Here is a 27,012-nt window from a genome sequence, read left to right as displayed (position 1 = left end):
GAATACAGAGCACATATACTCTGAGAAAGCCTTCTGTAAACAAGTAGCCATTTTTCAAGTAATGAAATCTTGGCATTTAAAATGCATGCATAGCAGTTAATTGCCTACAAAAAGTCTGAATGTTTAGGAAATCCACAACATCAAGAAGTTTGCTTTCTTTTCATACGTCTTCTTTGCTGAAATAAATATTGGTCATGTAAGCTCAATAATGAGAATTGCTCATGTACATGAAACCCTTTGTCATTTTAAAATGGATTAAATAAATAAAAATATCCCAAAGTGAAGTCTGCTCTTTCCAGCTGAACTGTGGACTGCAATAAAGCTTGAGCAGACCTAATCTGTAACACAGTCTTCTAACAAGTCTTACCCATTCATGAGAACTCTGATGGCAGACTGGCACGTGAAGTCTGTTATGCGAGTGTTGAACTGGTGGGAAGCATCTCCTGACAGACTTCTGTGCTATGTATATTTCTGAATAGCTCTTCCTGACTTTTGCTCAGTGGCCATCCTAATTTGAAAAAGAAATTGTCAATATAATGTAATTTATTCCTGATGCAGACATATGGTAATTCCTACGCACTTTCGCCCTGCCCCAATAAGAGCACCCATATTAAATAAACAGTTCCTTTCTGTCATACCTTGCAGCCCGGAAGGCCAACTGTGTTCTGGGCTGCATTAAAAAAGGTGTGGCCAGCAGGGAGAGGGAGGTGATTGTCCCCCTCTACTCTGTCTAATCTGCTCTTGTGAGGCCCCATCTGCAGTACTGTGTTCAGGCCTAGGGTCCCCAGTACAGGAAGGATGTGGAGCTCTTGGAGCAGGTCCAGAGGAGGGTCCAGTACTTGAAGGGAGCATATAACCAGGAAGGGGAACAACTGTTTATGAGGATGGACAGTGATAGGACAAGGGGGAATGGTTTTAAACTGAGACGGGGAGGTTTAGGTTAGATCTTAGGAGGAAGTTTTTCACACAAAGAGTGGTGATGCAGTAGAACAGGTTGCCCAAGGAGGTTGTGGATGCCCCATCCCTGGAGGCATTCAGAGCCAGGCTGGATGTGGCTCTGGGCAGCCTGGTCTGTTGTTTGGCAACCCTGCACATAGCAGGGGGGTTGAAACTACGTGATCGTTGTGGTTCTTTTCAACCCAGACCATTCTATGATTCTGTGATGCTATGATTCTCTCTTTAACCCAAATGGTCTGGTTTTTTTTATACTCAAGTGGAGTTTGATACCTTTCATGTACCTTGCAGATCTACTTTAAGTTGTGTAGTCAAGCTGTGCAAGCATTGGGACATTTGTAGTAGAAGTTCAGGTGATGCATATTTTTCTGTTTTCACGCTTTACTCAATGGGCTGAGCACATGTTAACACTGAGAGTTAAGACTGGATGTGAAATAAGACAAGGGCCTTTTTGCTTCTCTGTTTTTCAATATGTATCTCCAAGAAAATGCTGGACTTCTTCAAAATAATTACCTAGTATCTGGGGTCTGATGTTGGACATGTTTATAGAAGACTACATAATAAGTTCTAAAAAGAGAATTCCTAACTAATAAATTTTGGGCGGAGAAAAAGATTTTACTGTTATTTTGATAATATATTAAGTTTTTCTACTGTTATTGGAAATAAGCTTCTTGCTGTAATGCAAATCTAAATAAAGTTACATGTATGTATATTTTTATTGCGCTGGCTCAAGATTGTCTGGGTTTGTATGAAAGAAAAATGATTTTTGAAATCAATACATTACAGCTGTGGGTGTGTGTTCAAGAATATTGAGTGTCCTTTATACTTGAACTGTGAATTGCCTTGTAGACTGTTTGCATTTTCCAAAAATGTAGTGTCACCTGTGATTTTTCCTACTTGATTTTGCAGATGGTTTCTCATTGGTTTCTAAATAGTAGAGAGATCTCTGGTATGAAAGCACGTTTCCCAGATTGCTACTACTTTGGGCTGAACTGCAATTATTTGGAGGAACTGTAAATTCAGAGGGAGCTCTCAGGAAATCAGTTATGTTAAGAAAACTGGCTTCCAGAATTGTTTTATAGCAGAGCGTTAGCTATTTTATCAGCCTGTGTTTCTAAGAGGAGAAGCCTGGTTGTTTTGTTATTGTTTTTTTTTTTTTTTTTAATCCCTGCTCGTGAAAGTTTTGGTTGAGAATTACCCTTCAGTCTGTCCCTCGTTCTAATGGAGCACTGCTGGAAGTGATGAGGCACTAGAACAGAAGCTGGAGTAATTTGTGTTGGCATCCTTCAAGTTGCCATGGATGTTGAGTTGCTCACTCACGTAGCATTACACTACAGAAAAGGCACTGAGATTGCACTACAGATCAGGTTCCCTTTGCTGGCTCTCCATGTGTTCTGTTGAGTCTCTGGGCTTTCAGTTGTCTGCCTCCTCTGTGCTGTTGTCTTTTACATGTGGTCATCTCAGATGAATCGGGGAACCTGTAGATCACAAATAGCAGTGATTAGATTTAGATTAGTTTCATAGGGGTGCAGCATTCTAGTTTGTACTCCTCATGACACTTACTACTACTGCTATATTTGCATATTATCATCATATGCAGATATGTTTTCATTCTTCGGGGTTTTTTTTGCATGAATGTGTCCCTGACACATCCCTGACAGACTAGGAGAAAGGACTGTAGTCTTAATTTGCGGTATAGAAGGATCTCATTTGTAACTGTTTGGAATTACCTTTTATTTTGACTTTATAAATATTATTTAGTCCTTGTATTTTGCAGCAAGATGCTTCATCTTCCACGTCTTGTTATCTTTTCAGTGTCTACTGCCTAGAATGTAAAGCACTTATCTTTAGATATTTAGACATTTCCCACAGGCAGTCTATTTTTCAAGCTTGTTTTCCTTGATTAGCTTGGAGCAACTGGTGTACTGCACTTCTAAAATTATTTATTAATTTTGACTAGCAAATATTCTCCTTATAAGACTATTAAAAATGTAATAGTGGTTGTAATACTACTCCTGATAATCTGAAGTTTACACCTTTTTCCTGTAATGTGGTATTCTTCACAAGAGATAATACTTAAAGAAGAAAATCATGCTTCTTAGCATCTACCTGATTCATTCGTTAGAGGGCACTGCATGTCTACAGAAATATCAGTGAGACTTGCAGAGGAATTTGCAAGCATTTCCAGTGTTGCCATTTCACTTCCTATGATCTCTTCTTCCAAAGAGATCATAGGCTGTCAGTGGTAGGGTGAAAGACATAGCTACAATGTTGGCTTAGTTTTGACGAAGAACTATTTTTGATAACTGTTTGTGGTAACTAGATAAAGCCAGAAAATAAAACTTTCAGGTTTCATTTCTGTGTTCCTGAGGACCGTCTTCAGAGCACCTTATGATTTGCCATTTGTGTTAGTCTGCCTGTAATTCATGCTTCTACATGCTTCTTTATAAATATTAAATGTAGAGTATGATTACAATAATTGGTAGGCTGAGTTTGTACATACAGTTGGAGAAATAGGTTGCTTCCATTGGATCAGCATGGAGAAATGTTGTTAGTGAAATCCCCTGGGATTCTGTCCTCAAGGACAAGGGAGCTGTGCGGAGCTGGCAGATCATTAAGAAAGTCTCCCTTAGGGCACAAGAGCATCTTGTCCAACCATCAACCCATCCCCTTCACAACCACTAACCGTGCCACATCTCCACATACATTGAACCCTTCTCACGGGGTGCCTCTACCACCTGTCTGGACAGCCTATGCCAGTGCATCATCAGTCTTTCCAGGAAGAGATTTCTTCCTAATATCCAGCCTGGACTGTTTTTATTCTACTTTATGCTAGGGTACTTTCTTCTCCCTGTTTGATTGGGGTATTTAAGTCATTGCTCAAGATAAAGAGCCTCCTTTGAATTCTTGAGTGGGAATGGTGAGGTTATACTTCTTTTTTTTCTTAGATTTCTTTCTGGCTTTCTGTTTTTATTGCTGCACTTACCTCATTTGTCTGAGATCCTTTCTAAACGCACAACTGAAGTAAAGGGAAGATGTTACCTGCATGTTAAATCCAGAGAGCAGAATATGATGAAAGTGGACTATTCCTGCTTGGAGTTGTATATTCCCTTAGGGCTTCCCGGGAGCAAAAGCTGTGCTGTTCTGTTGTTTTAGTGCCTGTCTTACGATTAGGCCCTCGTGGCTAATGCTGTTTAGGGCAAAAATATGGCAGATTGTGCTCATGAACCAAAGCTGCCTAGAATAAATGCTGTGGTTATCATGATGGCTAAAAAGTGCAAATAAAGCGTGGTGTGGCATTGATAGCTGTTGTACTGAATAATGAACTCTGGTCAGGGAAAAAAATAATGATGTTAGCTGACACATTCAAATGTCAGTTGTGGACACGTTGTATTTCGTTGGGTTTTTAGAAGACAATGCTTATGTTTTCCTCTGGAAGCAAATGGCACAGTTGTACTACCTCCAAAGATGTCTGTTAATCTGATATGTACCACTTTACTTTTACCTCTTCTGCCAAAATGGATCTTTCAGTTATGTGGAGTTGGTGGTGCGGTAGTCTGAAACTCATTAATCCTGTAAATAATTGATGTGATAACAAGGGTTATGTCTAAGCTGCAGTTGTAGGCAGTCACTTTTTTCACTCACTATAAAGTGAAACACTGCATTGTGTAGACTGCAAGACTTAAGGTGGAAGTATAAAAATTTAAGTATAAAAACATAGTAGAACTTGTTCTGTGTAATTCATGTCATAGTTGTAGTTAAGTACAAAATATTAGTTTTAACCCTTTTACTGTAGTTTTAGTTTATAAATGTGTTGCTTTGTCCTTTTAAGGAAGGTTGTGTTAGTAAACAGAGGCATGAATGTAGTTGTGTATTTGATCCTGTGCTGTGCTAGCAAGCATGTAGGCAGCGTAGTTGAGGGAAGTGGTAGTTTCTTACAGGCTTTCACATGTTCTACCATTAAAAGTCAGTGAGGAACATCATGACAAACTACTGAGCAGAGGAGGGACAAGAACTTGTTGGTCTGGTGATTGTGTTCCAAAAATAAATTGTTGAAAACAATTAATCTCATGCAGTAGAACTGTACACAGGCAAATCTGTACACAAGCACTGCACAAGCAAATCTCCTTCCTCCCTCACACCTTTTAAGAGGTGACGCTTCTACTGGGTTCTTCTTTGAAAATGAGAGGTGAACCAAAGTAGTTTTGTGGTAAAAAAAACTCAATTTGTTTGTGTATGGGGGACTGGTGAATTCTGCTCTTGCCTTAACTGGGATTGAGCTCTAATTAGAGAAGTGTCTCTTTTGCCTGTGTCAGTAATTCTGGTTATTCTGTTAATTTTAGTAGCAAACAGGAACATGCAAAATCATCAAGTGGTTGGATTTGTTCTTCCTATGTCAAACTTTGGGATCTGTGCATATCAAAATGCTTCTAGTACTTACTGTATCTGACTTTCAATGTTCACAGCAACTAGAAGAAAAAAGTGAGGATGAAGAGGATAAGGAGTGCTTGAAGCAAGCAATAACAGCCCTTCTGAATCTTCAAAGCAGTATGGAACGGATATGCTCCAAAAGTCTTGCAAAACGAAGGCTTAGGTAAACACAGTTCCATTTTTCCTGCTTTCTGCTCTTACTGCTTTGCTATAAATCTAGGGCTCCCAGTTTCCTCTTTTAGTAAACAATGAACAAAATAGTTTGTGACAAGCCTGCTTTTTCAGAGGAAGTGACATCAAAGCCAAGATAATTTGTTATTGTTTTAAAACCGTTCAAATTTCTCTCCGTACTCCTAGTTGAGACCTTGTGAAAATTCACTTGAAAGCTACAACGTTTGCAGGTTAGTTATACTCAGATAATAAATATCAATCTGAAAATATTTTTAAAGAGTGTTTATGTGTGCTTAGAAGGAAATGTTCCTGGATTTGAAACTATTTAAAGTAGTTTGAAGAGCTTTATATATAACGGCTAGTTAAAATTATAGCTGAATAGTGGAAGTAATCAGTAGAATGTAGTAATTAGTACAATCAGTAGATTGTAGTAAATTCTTGGGTCATACTGTCTGCCATTTGATTTAATGTTATTTTTTTTAACCTGTTGTTTAAATATTGCTTTTGTTCTGAAAATTGTTTCAGCATTTTCTTTGCTAAACAAGTTCTCTGCTGCAAAGTGTAATCTTTGGGCTCGGACAGGAGTGAATTTAACAACTTATTTTCTCTTTATATCATTCTCTTTCAAATTAATGCATTCTAAAATCATTCGTCCGCTATGGGAATGAGTGATGTGTTCGGCTAGGAAGCACTGACAGCTTTCTTGCTCTGGCTGTCTGCATTTAGGTAGAACTTCTGATGCATAGAAGCTAAAAACACTCTCAGATGTTACTTTCAAAAACATTCATCAAGCCTTGTAGTGCTGCTTTCAGAAGAAGATCCTGATCCTGGGTGCTTATACTGTATTCTCAGTGGGGTTTTCACCACTCAGAAAGATTATCTTGTATTTTTGTTGTTAGTGGTGGCTGTTTTTAAATATGTGTATACTAATAAGCTGCCTTTTTCCCATCCTGCACTGAAGTGAATCTGCGTGCCGATTCTATACTCAGCAGATGAAGGGGAAACAGCTGGCAATTAAGAAAATGAATGAAATCCAGAAAAATATCGATGGCTGGGAGGGTAAGGACATCGGACAATGCTGTAATGAGTTCATCATGGAAGGGACGCTCACGCGCGTTGGAGCAAAACATGAGAGACACATATTTCTATTTGATGGCTTGATGATTTGCTGTAAGTCAAATCATGGCCAGCCAAGGCTTCCTGGTGCTAGCAATGCAGAATATCGTCTAAAAGAAAAGTTCTTCATGCGAAAGGTACAAATCAATGATAAAGACGACACTAATGAGTACAGACATGCTTTTGAAATCATCTTAAAAGATGAGAACAGTGTTATTTTTGCTGCTAAATCAGCTGAAGAGAAAAATAACTGGATGGCAGCATTGATATCTTTGCAATATAGAAGCACGCTGGAAAGGATGTTGGACGTAACGATGCTGCAAGAAGAAAAAGAGGAGCAGATGAGATTTCCAAATCCTGAGCTTTACAGGTTTGCAGAACCTGACTCAGAGGAGAATATTGTGTTTGAAGAAAACATGCAACCCAAATCTGGAATCCCCATCATCAAAGCAGGAACTGTTGTCAAACTTATTGAGAGGCTGACTTACCACATGTATGCAGGTGAGGCACTTCATAATCAGAACAGGTGATGATTAGTTTATGCTTCTTGTTTTCCATATTACTTACAACAAACTGCATATCGTGTGTAGAAAACAAACACACTCTGCATTGTACATATTCTGAAGTGCTTTTTGAGTTAAGGTTTGGAATTCTAAATTTGCACCTCTGTAGCTGCAGCAGCTGAAAGTATGAATCCAGTTTGACTGACCGTAGTGGGACTTGCACGTGTCTGGTTATTCTCATGCATGGGATGGCAGGGGGCAGGATCCAGCAGGAGCTCCAGACAGTACGTTTTCCTGTAGGCCCCAGGCTGCAAGAATTGCCTTCCCTCGAGATTTCTGAGGCGAGATGGCACACGCAGTGCTAGCACTGCAGATGAGAGCTGTGGGCTCTTTTTCTTCAGTTAAGGGTTGTACTTTGTGAGGTACTGCCTGTGTTCACGTTGGCATGTAACAAGTAGGTCAAATAACAGCTTCCTTGAAGCAGTCACTTGAGTAATTTTTACCTTGTCATAATTTAAGTGAGGAATAGGATTAAGAATTTTCTGTGTAAAAGTTTCTGCTTGTGTTGAATCACATTTATGTGTGATGAATGTCATTTATGTGAAAGCAAATGGCTCATCCAGTCTGACCTCAGCATGTCTAGTCTTTCTTTGTAGTTTTCCAGGATTTTTCTAAGCAGTGCTGAAAAGCATGGGCTCTTATTTTATTTATTTATTTTCCCCTCAATCTTTTTCATCTTTGATTCTTCCTTTATGGGCAGTTATTCTGAACCTTTATGCATCTTGGTGTAAGTACTTCTCCTATTCAGCCATAGTTTTGTTTTTTTTTTTGTCTGTCTATCCTTACTCTGACAAATAGTTCTGCAGCTCAGTCTCAATGGAGAATGAATTCCAGAATGGAGCAGGAATATTTGTTTAGGAGAAGCAGAATATAATTAGTGTCTGATAGTACTTTTTTGTTTTATTTTTTTAGTGATTGCAAATAAATCTGTTTACTCTGCTGCTTTTTTTGCCATTCTCCACACTTCAGCTTAGCTTTTCTATCACTTACTAGAAACATAAAAGCAATATCTTGCTGGCAGTTTTTGTCAGAACAGTTTTTTGCCTGAGTTCATTTCCTTTTAGCTTCATCAACTTTAAGCCATTGGCTTCAGATTTTACAGGCATGATTTATAACATAATTTAATCTTTTTGGAAGTAGAACAGTTCTGCTCTAGAGAAAGGAAGAGGATTATTTTAAAAAGCTAAAATTGTAAATGGTAAAGAGATAGCAGGAGGAGTATTTCTTTTAATGCCCTTGTATGCATTCCCACTACTTGGGGCAGCTTGATCCCATTGAAGATTGCCTTTTCCATGTGCAGAGGATTCTCGCTGTACCCCTTGGCTGGGCTCCAACAGTGTTCTCCGTGCATTGTCTGTCCAGTGAGCTGTCTTCTGTAGTTCCTTAAAACAGCAGGGATGCCTGTTTTTGAAGAACATGTGGCTTTTGTGTTGCTTTTTCCATTTGACATGCAAGATAATCACATTCTTGCAGACACTTAAATCCCTGATCTTAATAAAGCTTCAATGGGTTGCTTAAAACGTAACCATTATGTGATGCAACCCAGCAATATGGGTACTGTAAGATAGTTTGAAGCACTTCAACCTATTCCCCCTTTCCTTCCCCACCCCCCCCCCCCCCCCAAAAAAAGAAAATAAACAGGTTGTCATGTGATGAATTTAGCTTATCTTTGTAACTTTAGAGATGTACAAACGACATACATGGATCTGCCACTGTATTGCTAGGTTGTGTGTGTTTCTCCAGATCTTTATCTTTCCTTTTATGCTTTCTTTTTTAGAGCTGGTTTTCTATGGGGGTGAAATGTAGTCGTTCTAACTGTTCTTTGCTATCTTTTCCAGGGAAACAAAGGAATAGAGATTTAGTGACTCAGCAAAAAAAAAAAAAAAAAAGCTCTTGTATAGGAAATGAGGTCCATTTCCTACATAAATCATTCAGTATTTTGTTGCATTTTGTGAGATGCAGCGAGGAGGTCAACCGCTTTCCATAGTAACCCTTTAGCTGTTCTGTACATACACAACTGAGTGCAGAGCTTCTCTTCTGCTTTGAGATGTAGGAAAATGGTTATCCCTGTGGTATGTAACCATGTAGCTACAGATTGTTGTTGTTTCTTTTTTTGCACCACAGTAGGGCTGTGCATATGTGATTGTAATCTTAAAAGAAGAGCATTGGCTTAGGCTAGAATGGCAAGACCTGACTTCTCTGATGTCTGATCTCAGATGCATTGTGGTTATGCTAGTCCTGGATCTATCCAAAGGCAATTTTTTGGTGTAGCTGTGAATCTTTGCTAAGATGCTCTTATAAGGAGTAATCACAGATGTAATCGCAGAGGTTGTGCTGATTTGTTGGAAGTAGCTGAAGTTGAGGGTAGTTGATTATTGAAGTCAGAGAGCACTCAAGTCATGTCTCTGCTTTTCTGTCCTATGTAAAGATCCACGTGAGACAGCAGGTAGGTGTGTTTGACCTTTTGCTTTTCCTCCCTCACGTCGAAGACGAGGCACAAAACAGCTTTTCAGCAGATTGTTTTGTTTCGTTGTAGTAGAATAGAGAGTCCCTGGCAGCTGAGCCGTAACACAGCCGCTCTGTGCTGGGATCCAGCCCCCGAGAAGGGAAGGCAGGCTGTCCACATAGCCCTGGGCTGGAGCAGCCAAGCTGGGAAGGAGGTTCCCCAGCACAATAGCTTTCCTTGTATTTCAACCTGAGGGAAGCAGCCCTGCCATTGGAAATTCAAATTCTCATTCCATTTGCATATTGTGGTGGATTTTACTAGTTTTAGTGTGCTCTGTGTTTATTATCTCCTCCTTTTCCTGATACTTACTTAATAGCAGCTAGGCTAGGTGGTACCAAGATTGGAAACTCAGGGCATTTTTTTTATCTATAGAGCAGTGCTCTTCTATTTTTAAAGCTTTGATATGTTAAGAGTGCTTGTGCGTCATCATAGTGTCCGTTTCCTTTCTTAAGGAATTCAAGGGTGATTATTTATAAATCCTTGTAGAACAAGTTATTGTTCTTTTTTAGCTTTAAAATGGGCTGTATTGAAGAGAGAATTATCACATGAGCAGACATCCTGACTAACTGGTGTTGTCTGTATTTTTTTTAACACTTGCTCATATATTGTACGCTGGTTTGAGTTGCAGATTTTGCTAGTGAGATAACAAGGTTAGATTTGATTTTCTGATGTACTTCATTTGAAATTCAATATGTATTGTGGTTTTAGGCACCGAGTCTACCTGTAAATAACAATAGGCATGACTCAGAGCTTGCTTCTCTTTCACATAGACAAACACCATTTAGGGTGGATGAAGTCTGCAGAATGCAAGCTGTGAAAATGTGAGCGACTGTATTTGGTTATGTACTTGGGTTTTAGGACATGAAAAATCATGCAGTTTTGTGATGAGGATGGAGACAGAGAGAATGTTCTTTATGCAGAAGGATTTGGAGTTTGGCTTTTGAAAAGTGCAGCTTCAAGCAGAGGTATCATGTTAAGAAAAAATGAGTAACAAAGGAAACAAAGATGATAAAGCAGACTAGCCAATGTATCGTTCAGGAAATAGGAATTAGCATACAACAGAAATGCAAGGAAATGCTAGGTGACACAAGGCATGGCTCATCTGTGCAGTGTGTCACTACAGACTGCTGCCTCAGTGAAGGGCATAGCAAGGTTTCAGAAAAGGCATTGTTCGTGGTGGACAACATGAATAGTTCAAGAGGATTTTTGTCAAGGTCATGAAACAAATTTGATGATCTGATGTGTAAACTTGGTGATATAATGCAGCGTTTCTTCCTGCATTACAGTTTATAAGGGCTCCTGTTTCAAGTCCTGTGTGCTGTTCAGCTACTCTATGAGAAAAATTACCCATTTGGTTTTGTTTTTGTAAAATCTGTATACGTGTTTAATGTGCAAAGCCACTGCAACCTGCTCATTAACTTTCAGTGATAGCAACGTTGACCTTTTTCAAGTCAGCTCTGTGTAGTGCCAGCAAGCTGTCACTGTACTTCCTCATACTCGAAAATAAATAGGTTTGCTTTTGTAATTAAGGGAAATGCTTTGGTTTTCTGTTTTCAATTCTTACTTTGTTATTAAAACTATTTTGAATATCTTAAACTAGTACATAATCAGTGTATATTAAATCTGTTTGTTTTCTTGAAGTAAAATGAACCTGGTATAACTGAAAAAATACCTCATCTTCCTTAGCAGACATGAGCTGGGCATGAGTTGTACCAGTTTGGGGAAAACAGTCTCCATGCCAGAGAGTTACATCATTCCTATCCAATGCAAAGTTACCTGCTGTGATTTTTGAGTTATTTTATCACAATTTTTGTCAAAAAACAAAGTTGTTTACTATATGTCTCATAAACTCATCTATTTAATGTTTTCGGAGTGTTTCAAAAGAAATCCAGTCTTCTAATAATGGAAGGGAGATGAAGTCATTTTTATGTTTTTCAAACAGAATTAAAATTGCTTTTTGAGTTCTACTTTTTATTGCTATTCTGGATTCTGGATTGTTACCAAAGCAGTTTTATTTTACATTACCTTCTCTGTAAGTTTGATAGTCTAACGTTCTTAATTTCAATGGATATAGTTTGACTTCAGGCTATTTTTAAGTATAAAACACTAGAGAATTGCTGACATGAGCATAAAATTATTCTTTCTCTTAGATCCCAACTTTGTTCGGACTTTTCTCACAACATACAGATCCTTCTGTAAACCCCAGGAGTTGTTGAGTCTGCTAATAGAAAGGTATGCCACTGGTGTTGTTTAAATGAAGTGCGTTATTTGTTTCAGTTTTTACTTGGAGTAGAATTGTAAGACTTTTCTGGTTGGCTTTGTTCTATTCCAAACAATTTTTAAGCAGTTGTCAAAGATTGAAGGGTACCAAGGATTGCAGGTAAAATGCACAAGCTGTATCCAGAAGTTTTAGGATTATGTAGATAGCACAATTTTGTTTCTGAAATCTGTATAGTTATTGAATTGAGCTGATTTTCCTATGGTTACCAAAAAATAAAATCCTGACATGTGGAAACCATCTGAATTTCAAGTTACCTTAATCACCATTTATTCATATGAGCAAGATTAGTGTAATAGGTGATGTGATTGGTGCTTATCCCTATCTCTTGTGCTAGATTTGAAATTCCAGAACCTGAGCCAACAGAAGCTGATCGTATTGCTATGGAGAATGGAGACCAACCTCTTAGTGCTGAGCTAAAAAGATTTAGAAAGGAGTACATTCAACCTGTGCAGCTACGGTGAGTACTGGAGCAATGGGAACGAAAGTTGCTTCCTTTTAAGTTTTTTAAATGCCACATTTTGGCTGCAGGGGCTCTTTTTGATAGTCTTTCTTGCAGATGATTTGTTGGACAGCATAGGGGGTCAGTTGGCTGTTTTGGCTTTGCTGCTTGAAAATCTGTGGGAATTTGAATTCATGGCATGAAAGGCCTCGGTAAAGGCTTTTCCTGAGTTTTAAACTGTAGATGTGCCACTCCGTTTCAAGTAGTCATGGCTTGTAGGCTTTTACAGAATCCATCTTTCAGCAAGGCATAGCTTTCCCAAAAAGATTAAACTTTTTTTTTTTTTTAAAAACGAATCATAACATTACTGTGGCTTCTTTAAAGTAAAACATGTCTTTAGCTGGTGAAATGTGGACAGTAGAATGATTTCATTTGTTCTCCTGTTTCTGATTTTCTGTGAACTCTTGACTTCTCAAAGTTTTGAAATGCTAGCCATGTAGATAGACCATGTTGTGGACTGATGCTTTATTTTTACAGAGTATTAAACGTATGTCGACACTGGGTAGAGCACCACTTCTATGACTTTGAAAGAGATGCTGATCTTCTGCAACGTTTGGAGGAATTCATTGGAACAGTACGAGGTATTTATGTTGTCTTATTTGTGTTTATCTTAAAGCATACGTATGGAATGGAATCACTTCTCCTTTCAGTGTCTGGATAAAGAAAAATGTTACTTCCTGCTTATTAAATACTTGAGGGGGAAAAAAAGAGCATAAAAAAACTCAAAACAAAACCTAGTCTTGAAAGTCTGACCTCTGTTCAGAAGAAATAATACTTTATTTACATCCTTAATTATGAGTTCTGTCCAATAAGGTGACTGAAGCCTATGAAAAATAATGAGAATTGAGTGGTGCTCGGGGCGGAATAATTGCTTTGATTGTCCTCGTAAGCTATTGTATGGGGCTGCTGAATCACGGCCTGAACCTCTGATTGACCACCTGAGGCGAGCAATGAGTCAGCCACGGGAGCACAGGTGAAGGCAAATCACCTGTGCTGTAGGAAGGGGTGGAGCCTGGCTGCACCTCTCCTAGACCCATTTAAGAGCTGACTGCCAATGGGGAAGGATCTCTCTGGAGATCCGCTCCATCGGAGTTCATCTCGCAAGCCCAGGACAGGGTGAGTGACTTTCTCTCATTACTCCAATATAAATTATATTAGTCAAGCTCCTGGATAGATAGATACCATCTGTATATCCACTGACTATATACCATCTGTATATCCATTGATTATACAGCTATACGCAGGTGTAATATTTTGTGCATGTTTGGCAGTAGAGACCACTATTTTGTTAAAACAAGGATTTCTCAACTATTTCACAGCCTTCCATGCCAGGCCTATAGATCATCTTGTACAGGTCTTTTCTGTTCCCTTGTAAGAACAACTGGAACAGCTACAGGAATAATTTGTAGGAAAAGACTGCACTGGAAAAGTATTCAGTGCTTCTTAAGCAGAGAATGAGCCAGCTTGACTGTGAATTACTTGTAAATTTTCAGTGAATTTGCCATTGAATGTGTAAAATGCTTAGCCTGTAGAGCTAAACAGGCATTTGTCCTTTGGGTTTAATTCACTGTTTTGATGATAGATGTGATTGAGGGAGAAGCTTCTCTCTCTTCATTCTTCTGTCCTTTGTGATCTGAGGTAAGCAAATACTTTTGCCAAAAATGTGAAGTTGAGGTTTTTCACAGAAGTGCACTTTGGCCAAAAAAAAAAAAAAAGTTAGTTCCCGTAAACTCGTAAAGTCAAAAAAATAAAAATACCACTTAAGAGCAGGAGCCTAATTTGAGGTGTTCGGAGTTATGCCTGGGCAAGCTGATCATGCTTAGCATTGACTTTAGAGGGATTCTTCTTTATATATTTGAAAGTTTTGAGAGTTGTGTGGGAATATCATGTATGCCATTCTAAGGAATTGGGTGGCCTTACTGTACTGGGGGAGAGAGTTGCAGTGAAAATGTCCAATTATGCAGATGTCATTGAAAAAGCAGCAGTAAGAGTAACTAAGAAGTAATTTTGTCTCTGCCAGGCAAAGCAATGAAGAAATGGGTTGAATCGATCACAAAGATAATCAACCGGAAGAAGCAGGCACAAGCCATTGGGCCAAGTCACAACATTACTTTTGAAAGCCCACCTCCAGCGATTGAATGGCACATAAGCAAACCAGGACACACAGAGACTTTTGACTTGCTCACTTTGCATCCAATAGAAATTGCTCGGCAGCTCACTTTACTTGAGTCAGATTTTTACAGGTAACTTTCCTCCATTGAAAAACACATGACCAAAAAAAAAAAAACACAAAATGTCCTCCAGCATGAAATTGTTTCTGCGGTCCCCTGCTGTGAAGCCCCACGGTAGGTCAAGGGACTTTACCAATATTGTATATTAATTTGTTGTTTTTTTAGAAAACAAAAATCTTAAAGCCACTACCTGAATCACAGTCTTACCCTCCCCAATTCAACATGCAGCAGCTGATGTGTACTATTAGTTGCACTGTGCTGCAGGTTTCTCATGATACTTTCCAAGTAGATCAGTCCTTGAGAAGTATGAATGTGAATTAAATCAGTTTTCTTCATATCCTAGTTTGTGAAGTAAATTATGGAACATGTCAGATCTCATCAGATGTCTGTGAGAGGTCGTTCTGGTGCTGGGAGCTCACATCTTATTGTGGTGAATGGATGTGGACTTCATTCTACATTTAGATGAACAGAGTTGATTAATAGTCATATAAATTGAAAAATATTTACATACTTAGAAACCAACCAAACATAAAAATACCACTCGCCCAAGTCACAAGTTGAGTCTGAGATCATAGATGGAACTGAGAATTCAGTTCCAAGTACTAATTTCAAGTTCCCAGGAAGTAAAAAGGGTTTGGAAAAATATCTTTTTTCATGCCTGTAATTACATGTTTTAATGCATGCGTCTGCTTTTCTAGAGCTGTGCAGCCATCTGAACTAGTTGGAAGTGTGTGGACGAAGGAAGATAAAGAAATTAATTCTCCCAATCTTCTCAAAATGATAAGGCATACAACTAATCTTACTTTGTGGTTTGAAAAGTAAGTGACTTTCCTAAATCTGCATGTACACCATTATTAAACATTCGCTGTACATTTGGAAGTATACTGTGAAAAATTCTAGATTGTGATGTTTGGATGCTACATGTGGTCACTGAAAGAATTTTACCGTAACGATCTCAGCCTTTTTAGTCTTTATTCTTAGAAGCAGTCTTTAGTCTAAAAATGTTCAAAACTGTGTCAAATAATTTGATACACGTCTCATACTTGTTTTTGTTACAAATTAATATTTGCTTTTAAAAAACTCAAAAACAGTTCAGCACAAAACCAAATGTTCTTGTTTATTTAGATGCATTGTAGAAACAGAAAACCTAGAGGAAAGAGTAATTGTAGTGAGCCGAATAATTGAAATCCTGCAAGTTTTTCAAGAGCTAAACAACTTCAATGGCGTCCTTGAGATTGTCAGTGCCATGAACTCTGCAGCAGTGTATAGGTTGGATCACACATTTGAGGTACAGTGAATTGTTTTCCATTATTGGTGTGGAAGGGTAATGCAGTACACAGTAGCTAACCAGAAGTCTTTGTGAAGCGTGTCCTTCATTGAAGGAACAGGGAAGGTAAATCCCTTCCTCCCCTCCCTGCTCCTCATCCCCCCCCACAAAAAAAAAAAAAAGAATCACTTAGGATGTAAAAGGAAGGGTTTTTTTTTTACCCATTTATTTTTTCTTGATTTCAGAAGCTAGAAATCAATCCTCATTTAAGAAAGGTGGAAAAAGCTACTGAGATCCTGAGATATTGGGGCACTGACTTAAGCATCAGTGGGAGGCCATTACACTCATGATTGTTGCTGGGCTGTGCCGTTACACTGTCTTTACAAGAACCTGTTTCATCTCTCTCTTTAGCAAATTCCCAGTCGTCAGAAGAAGATTTTAGAAGAAGCTTACGAACTGAGTGAGGATCACTATAAGAAATACTTGGCAAAACTCAGGTCCATTAATCCTCCTTGTGTGCCTTTTTTTGGTATGTATCTTTGTTTCTCAGTGAGCTGTATTCTGCATTTGGAAAGTATTGTGAACAGCAGTGAGAAGTCAGTTTTAACAAGATATTCAGGTTTGAATTTCAGCTGCCCAGACATCAAAGCATTTGCTTAAAATAGCAGATATTATTTGTGGGAAAAATAAGTTTATCTGGAATACCTTATTTATATTTGTGCTTTTTTTTTTGCCTTTTTTTTTTTTTTAACCTTAAGTGCAGTTTGAACTGTGTCGTGACTGTAACTGCCTTAAGTGGAAGGTGGGCACTTTTAGAAATATTGATGTTCAACACCTCCAGAGAATTATGCAAATAGCATTTCTGTTCTGTAGCAAGCTGCTTGGACTCTTGTTGCTGATCATTTCTGATTCTCACAGTACGTTGTTCTTGTCCAGCATAGACATCAGACCAGAAATGAAAGAAAATTATTTTAATAGCTTTTTTAGCATTTTAGAGATTTGGGGAAGATGCACTCTAGAGTTCTGCAGAGAAAGACAAGATTAACTAAGAAAACTTATGTCCTGCTTCAGAGATAAGTAGGTTAGCAGGACCAGAAGTGGAGAGTTACAGTTCTCTTAAGCTATGCTCAGAGGGGTCATAATGGCAGTTCCCCACAGGTCATTCATGGACTTAAGAAGTCTCTTTTCTCTTTTAACATCACAATATGATGTAATTATGAAGGCAGGAGTGGAACAGAAGAATAAAACATTGAAATAGCTTTTTTGAGCTTATCCAGGGTCTCTCACGTAGTAGAGCTGAACTGAGGCAGAGTAGTTCAGAGAAAACACTTCTATGTACTCTTGTGTTGCAGAATGCTCGTAGTATTCAGTTGTGTAAGCTTCCTAAACTGTGGAAAGATGCGAAGACTAAGATTTTGATGCAAAAGGCAGATTTCATGTGAAGGCATATTAAAATATTTAAATTATTGCTTTCAAAATGAACTCTGACTCTTACAGAACCCAACTGAGAATTCTTCTAAGTAATCAAAATACAGAAATTAAGTTAAGAATTATTTGTATTCCATCCATACCATTTCTCTCTGTTCTGCACTATGTATTTAGAATCCTTTGTGTTCTCCCCAGGAATTTACTTAACTAACATTTTAAAGACAGAAGAAGGCAATCCTGAATTTCTAAAGCGGCATGGAAAAGAACTCATAAATTTCAGCAAGAGAAGAAAAGTAGCTGAAATAACTGGAGAGATACAGCAGTACCAGAACCAGCCATATTGTTTAAGAGTAGAATTTGACATTAGGGTAAGTGATATCACTTCCATGTGTCTGCACACAGATACTTGTGTTGATTATGCCAGCTGATAGGCCATAGAGATCAACTGCATTAGGAATGAGCAAAAAGTCTGCATTAACATTTCTGTCAATGTAAGAAGGGAAGTAATCTCCGTGATTGCGGGTTTTTTGTTTTTTTGGGAGGAGGGGAAAGGAGATGAGGGGTTAATTTCAGATGTTGAGGTACTGGTCAATTGTTCTTGGTCATTTCTAAACAGGAACAGAAAGTACCAGATTCTCACTGTCCTCAGTCAGTCACATGCTTGCAGTCAGACCAGTTGTCTCTTTCTTTCTTTGTTATTTCCTTTACTTTTACAGATTTACCTGGCAGCACTATGTGCACTTCTTATATTCGTGGTGATGATGCTTACAATTATGTCTGAGGTTGTGTTTATTCTGCTTGATCTTTGGTGTTCATGAGATCTTTTGGTATTTTTTCTTCCACAGAGTTTGACAAAATCATTCTGGGAGCAGTCTTGCCCTGCATCAGTGTAGAGATAGACTGTGTACAACTTCTTCTGAGGGCGTTTAGGCTAACCTGTTCTGATTTTTGCCCTGCAGAAAATACTTAGGGTACTAGTACAGCTAGTTCTGCAGGCCAGGCACAGTGCTAACAGGGTCAAACAGAGCACTGGCAACATGCAAGTTTACTAACTTTAAAATCTGTCCTCGCTACTGACCTGAGTGCTTTCTGTGGAACAGTTAGGATCACTTACACAGTAGGTGGAAACATCACAGAAATGTTTTAGTTGATGTAATTTTTATTTGCCTTCCTGTATTTCAGAGATTTTTTGAAAACCTGAATCCGATGGGAAGCAGCATGGAGACAGAATTTACAGATTATCTGTTCAACAAGTCGCTAGAGATAGAGCCGAGAAATGTGAAGCCTCCACCAAGATTTGTTAGTATTTGTATTCTTTTTCATTTTCTCCCCAAAAATGCTTACATTTGTCTTTCAGAGATAGAAGTGGTCTTAGATCTCTAACTTCATAAATGCAAAACAATACTTTGGTGATGGTTTTTGTTGTTGGTGGCTTTTTTTAATTTTTTTTTTGTCTTTTTTGTTATTTCAGCCCAAAAAGTACAACTATCCTCTCAAGTCCCCAGGTGTTCGGCCATCTAATCCAAGGCCAGGTACCATGAGACACCCTACACCCCTGCAACAGGAACCAAGAAAAATTAGTTACAGCCGCATCCCAGAGAGTGAGACAGAAACTACAGCATCTGCACCAAACTCTCCACGAACGCCTTTGACCCCGCCCCCTGCTTCTGCTACTTCAAGTACTACGGATGCCTGCAGTGTATTTGACTCAGATCCTTCAAGTCCTTTTCATGCAAGTAGGTGAAGTAGATAGTGTGCAAAGGCTATATGTTTTTGTGCTATATATTTTGTGATCTTAAGCAAGTAAAACCATGCTTAGTCTACTAAAGTGACTATAGAAACATAATAACTTTTTGTCTCTTTGCAGCAGGAAAAACTTTACGTTTTACTACATTTTTATTGTTAGTTCTTGTTGTAAGGGGAGAAACTGAATAGAATGAGGCATGTTGGGTATTACATGTCTTTGGAGAAACTGTTAAAACAGAAAGACAAAGTTGCATCGTCTTTGCTCATGCATGTCTCAAACCAGTATTCGTAGCATTTGCTGCCAGTTGTGTGTGCGGTGAGTGTGTTTGGTGACTAGTGAGAATAGACATGAATGTTTTGCAGGTGACTTAGTCTACTGCCTGCCATTACAAATCAGTTTCAGGGCGCATGAGTGTTCTTCCTGAATAACTTAAATTCTATGTTGTCCTGCTTTAAATCAATCAAGACATATGACACTACCTTTCTTCTGTCTTCACCAGCATGCAAGGAAGCTCATATTTTATGGTGTGCTTTCAGTAATTTTTACAGGACACGGTGCCCTGTAATGTATGAGGGCTTTCAAAGGAAATACAGGGTTGCACATTGAGCAGGTTGCCACAAAGAGGTGAAGTAACTTGATAAAAGCAGAAGTTGCTTAGCAGTGAAGTGGCATTGCTGATTTCCTGAATATTTCTTCATAAGAAAATATTTGTTCACTGTTGGATTGACACATCAGCTGCAAGTTCAGGATATGGTTTTAGTGCTGTTGTGATACAAGAACAGCTTTGTGGTGTGGGTTTTGATCTTGAGGATTACTTACAAAAGTGTAAGAATTAATGGCCACAGAGGTTTATTGCAGTTCAGAAAAGCAGTTTGGAGTCTTCAAGTTAGGTGGCTGTTCAGTGGTACATTTCTTTAACACCTTCTTGCTTCATGCTGCGTTTTATGAGCAAATAATTTACTAAAGTAAAGGTATGTTGCCTTTAATGAACCTTTATTGGCATGATAAAGGAAATAAGCTGTATTGAACAAAAACTCTTTATTGAGGTTTTTTTGCTCTGTGTTCACTAGGATCTGCTTCTGTGTCATCCATAAGCTTTACCAAAACTTCAGATGAAGCTCACGTTCCCCCACCAGTTCCTCCACGAAGAAGACCAGAATCTGCCCCAGCTGAATCCTCCCCATCAAAAGTAAGTTACAGCTAAAAAGGGCATTTTTTCTAGGAGAAAGGAGAAGATATTTGTAGGAAAAATAAACTTTTAAAGATAGTACTGCATTTTTGAACATCTATATGTTAAACATTAAGCAACCACGTATTTCAGGCCCGCCCAGTTCAGCCTCACCATCTTGCCTGCTCATTTGCTGTGATTAGGTCCTTGTGAGAACTTAAAGCTTTGGACAGATATTTCTGTCTGCCATAATTGTTGTAGAAGATTATTTTGGGTTGTATGGTTTAGGGTAAAGAATTGAAGAAATAGTAATGATGGAATGTGATGAGCACTCCTTAGTCCCCTGAAATAATTCACTACAGTATTTGACTCTGGATGCTGTGCTGCTCATTGCTTTCATTTTCAATTGCCTGTCCTGTTTTCCTGCCTGCTTGAGCCACTGCTACTTTTTCCTTCTGCGTTTGCGAGCCAATCTAGCTTTTGTTTAGACAGTGTTAAATTTCTCTTGGTTTCAGTGGGAGTTGGCTGATGGCTACAGAGAATTGGATAGATTTGAAGACCCCAGTCAAAATTACGTTGTAGCATATATGCCTTTCAACTTTCAAGAGAGCTTCTATATATCACTAAAGCAAGATGTCCTTTTCAGACTGTAGGTGACTGTGTTGTTAGCCAACAGACTTCAATGTGTCACGATCCTATCAAAATGCAGTTGAAAACATTATAGATATGTGTGGTGACAACCAATTACCCTGTGATTGTGGACTACAACTTGGGAACCATTTGCTTCGTTAATTCTACTTAGCTCCATCTTCTGAGTGTAGTGTATTTTTTTTTTTTTCCTCTGTTCAGCACCATTTGCTCCTCTTTGTTCCTCATTTTCTTGGAGAAATACCTGGTTATCCATGTATTTCCGTTTCTATTATCCATCCTTGGTGCCTGTTACTAGGGAGGCAGTGGAAGATACCTAGACCTACCCAGCAGGCAGATCTGGAACCAAGATGTTGCTCTGATCACTCCTTGGCTTGCCTTTTTCCCCTTCCATGCATATTCACTCCCTGCATCCCTGCCTATTAACTCAATATTGATATACTCATGCTCTCTCCTGGTACACATCTAGTCTGCTTGTCTTTTCTACGTGCATCATGCTGAGAAACATATTTTTCAGGCGCTGCTTGGCTACTCCCCATCTTCATTGCGCGCTTGCTTGCTGTGTCTCCTGCTTAAGTGGATAGATCAGTCTGCATGGCAGGAGTCCCGCTTCCATTTCACAGCAGGGTCTTGTTCTTTGCCACTCTAAAACTTATTAAATGAAATGTTTGTGTACCTCAGATTACTTCTGCGCACCTGGACAGCCCGCCAGCAATCCCTCCTAGGCAACCAACCTCTAAAGTGTATTCACCAAGGTACTCGGTGCCTGACCGGACCTGCATCTCTGACCCCCCTGAAAGCCCTCCTGTGTTACCACCACGAGAACCTGTGCGAACTCCAGATGTTTTCTCTAGCTCACCACTACACCTCCAGCCTCCACCACTGGGGAGAAAAAGCGAACTTGGTAACACCTTTTTCCCAAACAGTCCCTCTCCATTTACTCCCCCTCCCCCTCAGACACCTTCTCCACATGTAGCACGGAGGCATCTTCCATCACCACCATTGATACAACAAGATGTGGACCTCCATTCTGTCGCTGGACCACCTGTTCCTCCACGACAAAGCACTTCTCAACATATCCCAAAGCTTCCTCCAAAAACTTACAAAAGGGAGCACACACACCCATCGATGCATCGAGACGGACCGCCCTTGCTTCAGAATGCCCACTCCTCCTGAACTGTCCCCTGCGCTGGGAGTTGCGTTTTCCTGGTGCTACGTCTGTTGCTGGCAATGGATGCACTGAACCTGGTGGTGCCAAGGAGTTGGGATGTGTATATGCCAAACACTAAAGACTCTCCAGTAAATTGGAAATGCAGTGTACAGAAACGGAATTGCAAAAACAGACATTCGAGTGGAAGAACTGGTTAACTCGCTGTTCTTGTTCTAGTATGCCAGTCATTGTTCTAAGATAATTGGACAACTGATTGTACCAGAAAACAGACTTGAGGGACTTCTTTGGCCAATGAGCAGAGACTGTATTTGTGTAATGATCTGTAATGTCCAGTACAGGAAGGAAAACAGCCTTGTATCCATCGGTTCCATACAGTGGCACAGTTTTTGGAATGAGAACATTATGCACTTTTTTTAAATCTCAAACAGGGAACTTTGTATCCTTCTTAATTTTCTTTTGCTTTACTCCCTGCTTTAAAATACTTTCCTAAAATTGTGAGAAGGACTGTGAGGAAGATCTGTGGTACCTAACTGAGTTAGACTTTAAGGCGTAGCACTGTATTGCGGTCCTGTTTACAAGTTGTTACGATGAGTAGTAGGGGGTACCTAGGCTTCACCAAAGAGGTACTTTATTATTATTTTCTGAAATATTGTGGTGCCAGTTCGAAAATAAATTTTTGCCAGAAAGCATAATGTCTAATTACTGCTTTCTTTAGGTAGAGCAGATGAAAGTCTTACATCATTACAGTGACAGCAAATTGTCTTTAAAAGGCAGCACTATCATCTGAAATAAATATACTACTACATTTAGAAGACTGTTAATTTCTGCTAGGTTATGTCACATTCTTTTTAAGGTTTACTGATAATCCATTTCATGGCTAGTAGCTATTTTTTTGGTCATGCCATGAAAAGAGTCACTTGTGAAAAAGAGCACTCACTGGCCAACTTCCATAGCTATTGTCATATTTTACTAACAATAGATTAATCAGCATACATAGAATTGCCTTGCAGTTGCATAAATCATGTGTATATAGTGAATGTTGCATAAATATACTTGCAGATTGTTTTTAATTTAATTGAAATAAAGATACAAATATGTTTGGCTGACATATGTTAAATTATTACATGGACAAATTACAACTCTTTTTTTTTTTTTTAGTTAAGCACTGGAGGATATGAAAGTACATGTTTTGGTACATTTTTCCCAGTTCAGTCTGTCTACTTCAGTTATAAGAGTCTCAAAAGAAGTTGGTTTTGGCATATGTATCAAAGTAATATCTCAGGATAGGTTCATCGCAAAGTGAATTATTATGTAAGACTTCCTCAGACCTCTTGTATGTCACTTGTTAGGGAAATTCAAACTTATATTAATCTTTACAGTAGCTTGCTGTCTGAAATAGACATGACAGAACATATACTGGCATAAGTTTCATGACATGGATTATCCATAAACCTGTGCAGTTTTTTAACTCTAGACAATACAGTAATGCATGCCAGCTGTTGAAGAAAGAACTCTGTAGTCACCATTACAGTATGTTTGTGAAGTATCTCACCTTCAGTTAATGAGGTTTGTGAGTCTTAAGTAAAATTCTGTCTTGTATCTTTGGGAGAAGAGTACATTTCAGCATCTTGAGAAGTTGTGTCACTAGGGATGATGTCAGTAGACTGGTGATAAAGCTTACCTTTTTAATGCTTTCTGCAATGCCATTGATCAATGCACCTTATCTTTTTGTGTGGTCTTTACATTTCAGAAAGTGTTTTGATCCCATCAACAAAAAACGGCAGTTTTTATCATGGACAAATGTTGTAATGTGTCAGTTGTCTTCTTTCTTTGATGTCTAAAATTTTATTTTGAAACATTTTTCTGGCAAATGAAGAAAAATGAAGATCTCTATCCGTTGGCTTCAGAAGAGAGTGTTCTTACAGGGGAGCTTGGCAGAAACACTCAAGCTACAGGAGGTATAATTTAGATTACTGGTTCTTTGGATGTAAACAGCACGATGGACATAATGTTGAAAACATCATATAAATTATTAGCGCATCCATGGATTACCAGGAAAAGCTCCTTAAGTTTAGACTTTCTGATCTTTCTCTCTCCTTCTGTGCTATTTAGTAGTCAAGGCAGACCAGGCAGAAGGAATACTCAGCTTCTGAGGTGGTCCAACTAGAATGGAAGATGTCACCTTGCTCCTGCTCATCAACAGGCCTCTTGAATGTCAATAGGCCTCTATTTTCCTTTGTGAAATGGGCAGGATGCTGACTTGCATCCCTGTAGTTGAGGTTAAAATTCCCTTATTGGTGGGGTACTCGGACAATAGGTGATAATGATAACCATGCAAGAATCTAGCTTAAATTTAGCACTTTAGAACCCAGCAGAACAGGTCAGGCGTGCAGTGAACAAGTCATTGTGTTGACTCAGCTACAAACAAGAAAGAAAAAGAACCAAACCTATTGCATTTAGGGTGGGAGTTTTGAGTACAATTTGTAAGCCTCCGATTCGTCTCATGGCAGTTTTGTTAGTAATTATTTAACCTACAATAACTTTTTTATTTGGTTGATGTTTGCTTTACTAACAATACTTCTTATGTGGAAAATGAAGTAATTTTTATGATGTTATGTGGCTGTGGCTAAAATGACTCTGGAATGATCTGGTGTGACTTGAGGTGACAACGTGCTGGATAAAGAAATGTGTTTGCTTGAAGGCTGGTCATTGGTTTGGATGAGTTGCTGTGCATCTCTGGAGTGCCTTACAAGTGGGTAAGAGCTGAAACAGGAGCTGTGTGGCTATGTGGTTAAAAATGTGAAGTGCTTAAATAGATCAGAAATTTATGGCTGAGCTGTGTCACCTCAAGATTTCTACTTCAAGTGTAGGCTAAAGCGACAGTGGACTGTGATTGGGTTTGTTCATTTTCTTCCAGAAAAAATGTCGTAGCTGTGTGTTTGCTTAGAGAAGCCCTCTGGAAATTGAGGAGTGCTGATATTGCAAGCACTGTGCATTTACTTTCTCAGGAAACCATCTCTAACCCGTTTCTGTAATATGTCTCTCTTAAATCAGGGAGAGAGTGGTCTTTCTTGGTGAGAGTGTACTCATGCTAATGCATGGGATTTACATACTTTGGGATTTAGACTGACAGTCACTGGATGTGTAATCATTTTTCTTCTATGGGTTGATTCAAAAGCAGTTGTGTTACTATTAAGTCAGTAGACTGTTGTGCTTGTGATAGAGCGTTTTATTTTATTGCACACAAGGGAGGGTGCTTGCACACAAGCTGAAGAGCTGCTTGATCTAATTTGCATCGCAGCAGACTGTGCTGTGTTATACTGAGTTAGTTCACTTTGCGGCTCTTGTCCAGTTGTTAGGTGTGGTATTTTATCGAGGCAGCCTCTACTGCTGGCATTTCTGACAGTACTGCCATTTCAGCTCTGCTAGAATGCCCCAATTATTAATGTTTGTCTTACAATTTAGAAGCAAGTGAAACAAAATGTTACTTAAAGCTTTCTTAAAGCTTTGCTGCTGCGAGCAGTGCATTTAGTTGCTGTGAGCAGTGCATTTAGCTGTAGCATGTTAAGGTCCTTCCTTGGCTTTCTCTTCAAAGCTAATGTCTTTTCCAGACAGGAAGAAGGAGCTTAGTCAGGATATTTTAAGGTAATATTTTGAAGTTTGAAAAATCTCATGGTTATTTGCTGCCTTTTTTAGTCGTTGAGTTGTCATTTCCACACCTAGATGATGGGTGATCTGGAGGTGTTACAGTTCATGTTCCCTAAGGAGAGAAACATGTGACCCGATACTGTTGTAAAGCCAAAAGTGCTTTTAACATAGTTTGTAAATCCCATGCCTTAATTTCCACTGAAAGCACATTAAGTGCATTTTTCTGTCAACTGTGAGCAAATACTTTTGCCTTTAATAAAAACCAACACATTTAGTAGCCAACTGCTGCAGCAACACCAGGCAAACAAATTAGAGTTGCTTCTTTTGACTGCTAGCAAGCAAATGGGAAATTTTTATGTGTCAGCTGCCTGGAAGTGAAAGGAGTACAAAGTGCCAGATGTATGACAATTTCCATAGCCGCCAAAGGTGCCACTTGTTAAAGAACACCAGTATTATTTTTAAAAAGAAGGACAAACGAAGGTAGAGAATTGAAAGTGCGTGTTATTGGATTTGTTTTGGCCAAATTCACTCAAATATTCTTGAGATTTATCCTTTTGTTGTTGTTTTTCTTTTCATAAGAACAAACTTTGGATTACAGTATATTTACTCTAGCATGTGTGTCCTTTTGTTTTGTTTAATGACATGGTTACTTGCCAAAATCAGTAAATGGTAAAAGCTGTGTTGGTCCAGGACAAGTAAACTTCATTGGGCACGTCTGATGGCGTGTACTTCATTGTCTGTAAGGGATCTTTACATGCTGTGTCTGCAGTGGTTTTCAGAATGCATGTGAAAATTTAGTAGTGGCTATTATCGTTTGGCATTAAAAGCCATGTTCTAAAAATATTAAGAAAGCCTTACGTATCCTAGAAGCATACACTTTTGAGTATGTAAGGTACTTTGAAAGTGCTAGTAGTCTGAGACAGGCTGCCTTAAACTTAATAGCACATGTTTTACATTAATGATAACTGAGTCTGCTTCAAACCTAGACTTTATTCTGAGTAGTAAAACTATAAAATGCACAGTAACTTCAGAGCAGAGGAACTTTATGGAGTAAAAGGTGAGATGTGTTTGCAGCAGGGGAATGGCTTCCTGGAGCTGATGGCATCTTCTAACTGTTCTCTGACATGGGATTTTGTTGTAGGTGTTGCTCCAGCTCTGTCTTCCTGTTACAACTTATTGCATC

At 38.8% G+C, this 27,012-nt stretch overlaps 1 protein-coding gene across 1 annotated transcript in view; it reads left to right on the top strand.

The window, feature by feature from the left end:
• The window catches only part of SOS1 (SOS Ras/Rac guanine nucleotide exchange factor 1), a 48,712-nt gene extending 22,032 nt beyond the window's left edge, over positions 1-26,680 (top strand). Inside the window, exons 9-22 of the mRNA XM_085219109.1 lie at positions 5,421-5,548; positions 6,518-7,173; positions 11,892-11,973; positions 12,357-12,479; positions 12,999-13,102; positions 14,542-14,764; positions 15,451-15,570; positions 15,878-16,040; positions 16,431-16,548; positions 17,643-17,815; positions 18,630-18,746; positions 18,919-19,183; positions 20,265-20,383; positions 21,692-26,680. Of these exons, the coding sequence (XP_085075235.1) occupies positions 5,421-5,548; positions 6,518-7,173; positions 11,892-11,973; positions 12,357-12,479; positions 12,999-13,102; positions 14,542-14,764; positions 15,451-15,570; positions 15,878-16,040; positions 16,431-16,548; positions 17,643-17,815; positions 18,630-18,746; positions 18,919-19,183; positions 20,265-20,383; positions 21,692-22,186 (2,886 nt within the window). The 3' untranslated portion in view covers positions 22,187-26,680. The remainder of the gene's footprint in view (positions 1-5,420; positions 5,549-6,517; positions 7,174-11,891; positions 11,974-12,356; positions 12,480-12,998; positions 13,103-14,541; positions 14,765-15,450; positions 15,571-15,877; positions 16,041-16,430; positions 16,549-17,642; positions 17,816-18,629; positions 18,747-18,918; positions 19,184-20,264; positions 20,384-21,691) is intronic.
• Positions 26,681-27,012: the final 332 nt, after the last annotated feature.

This window comes from Meleagris gallopavo, chromosome 2 (assembly GCF_905368555.1).
Source record: "Meleagris gallopavo chromosome 2, MGAL_WU_HG_1.1, whole genome shotgun sequence".
NCBI lineage: Eukaryota > Metazoa > Chordata > Aves > Galliformes > Phasianidae > Meleagris > Meleagris gallopavo.
Note: the sequence above shows the minus strand (reverse complement) of the source record. Positions and strands in the feature narration are given on the sequence as shown.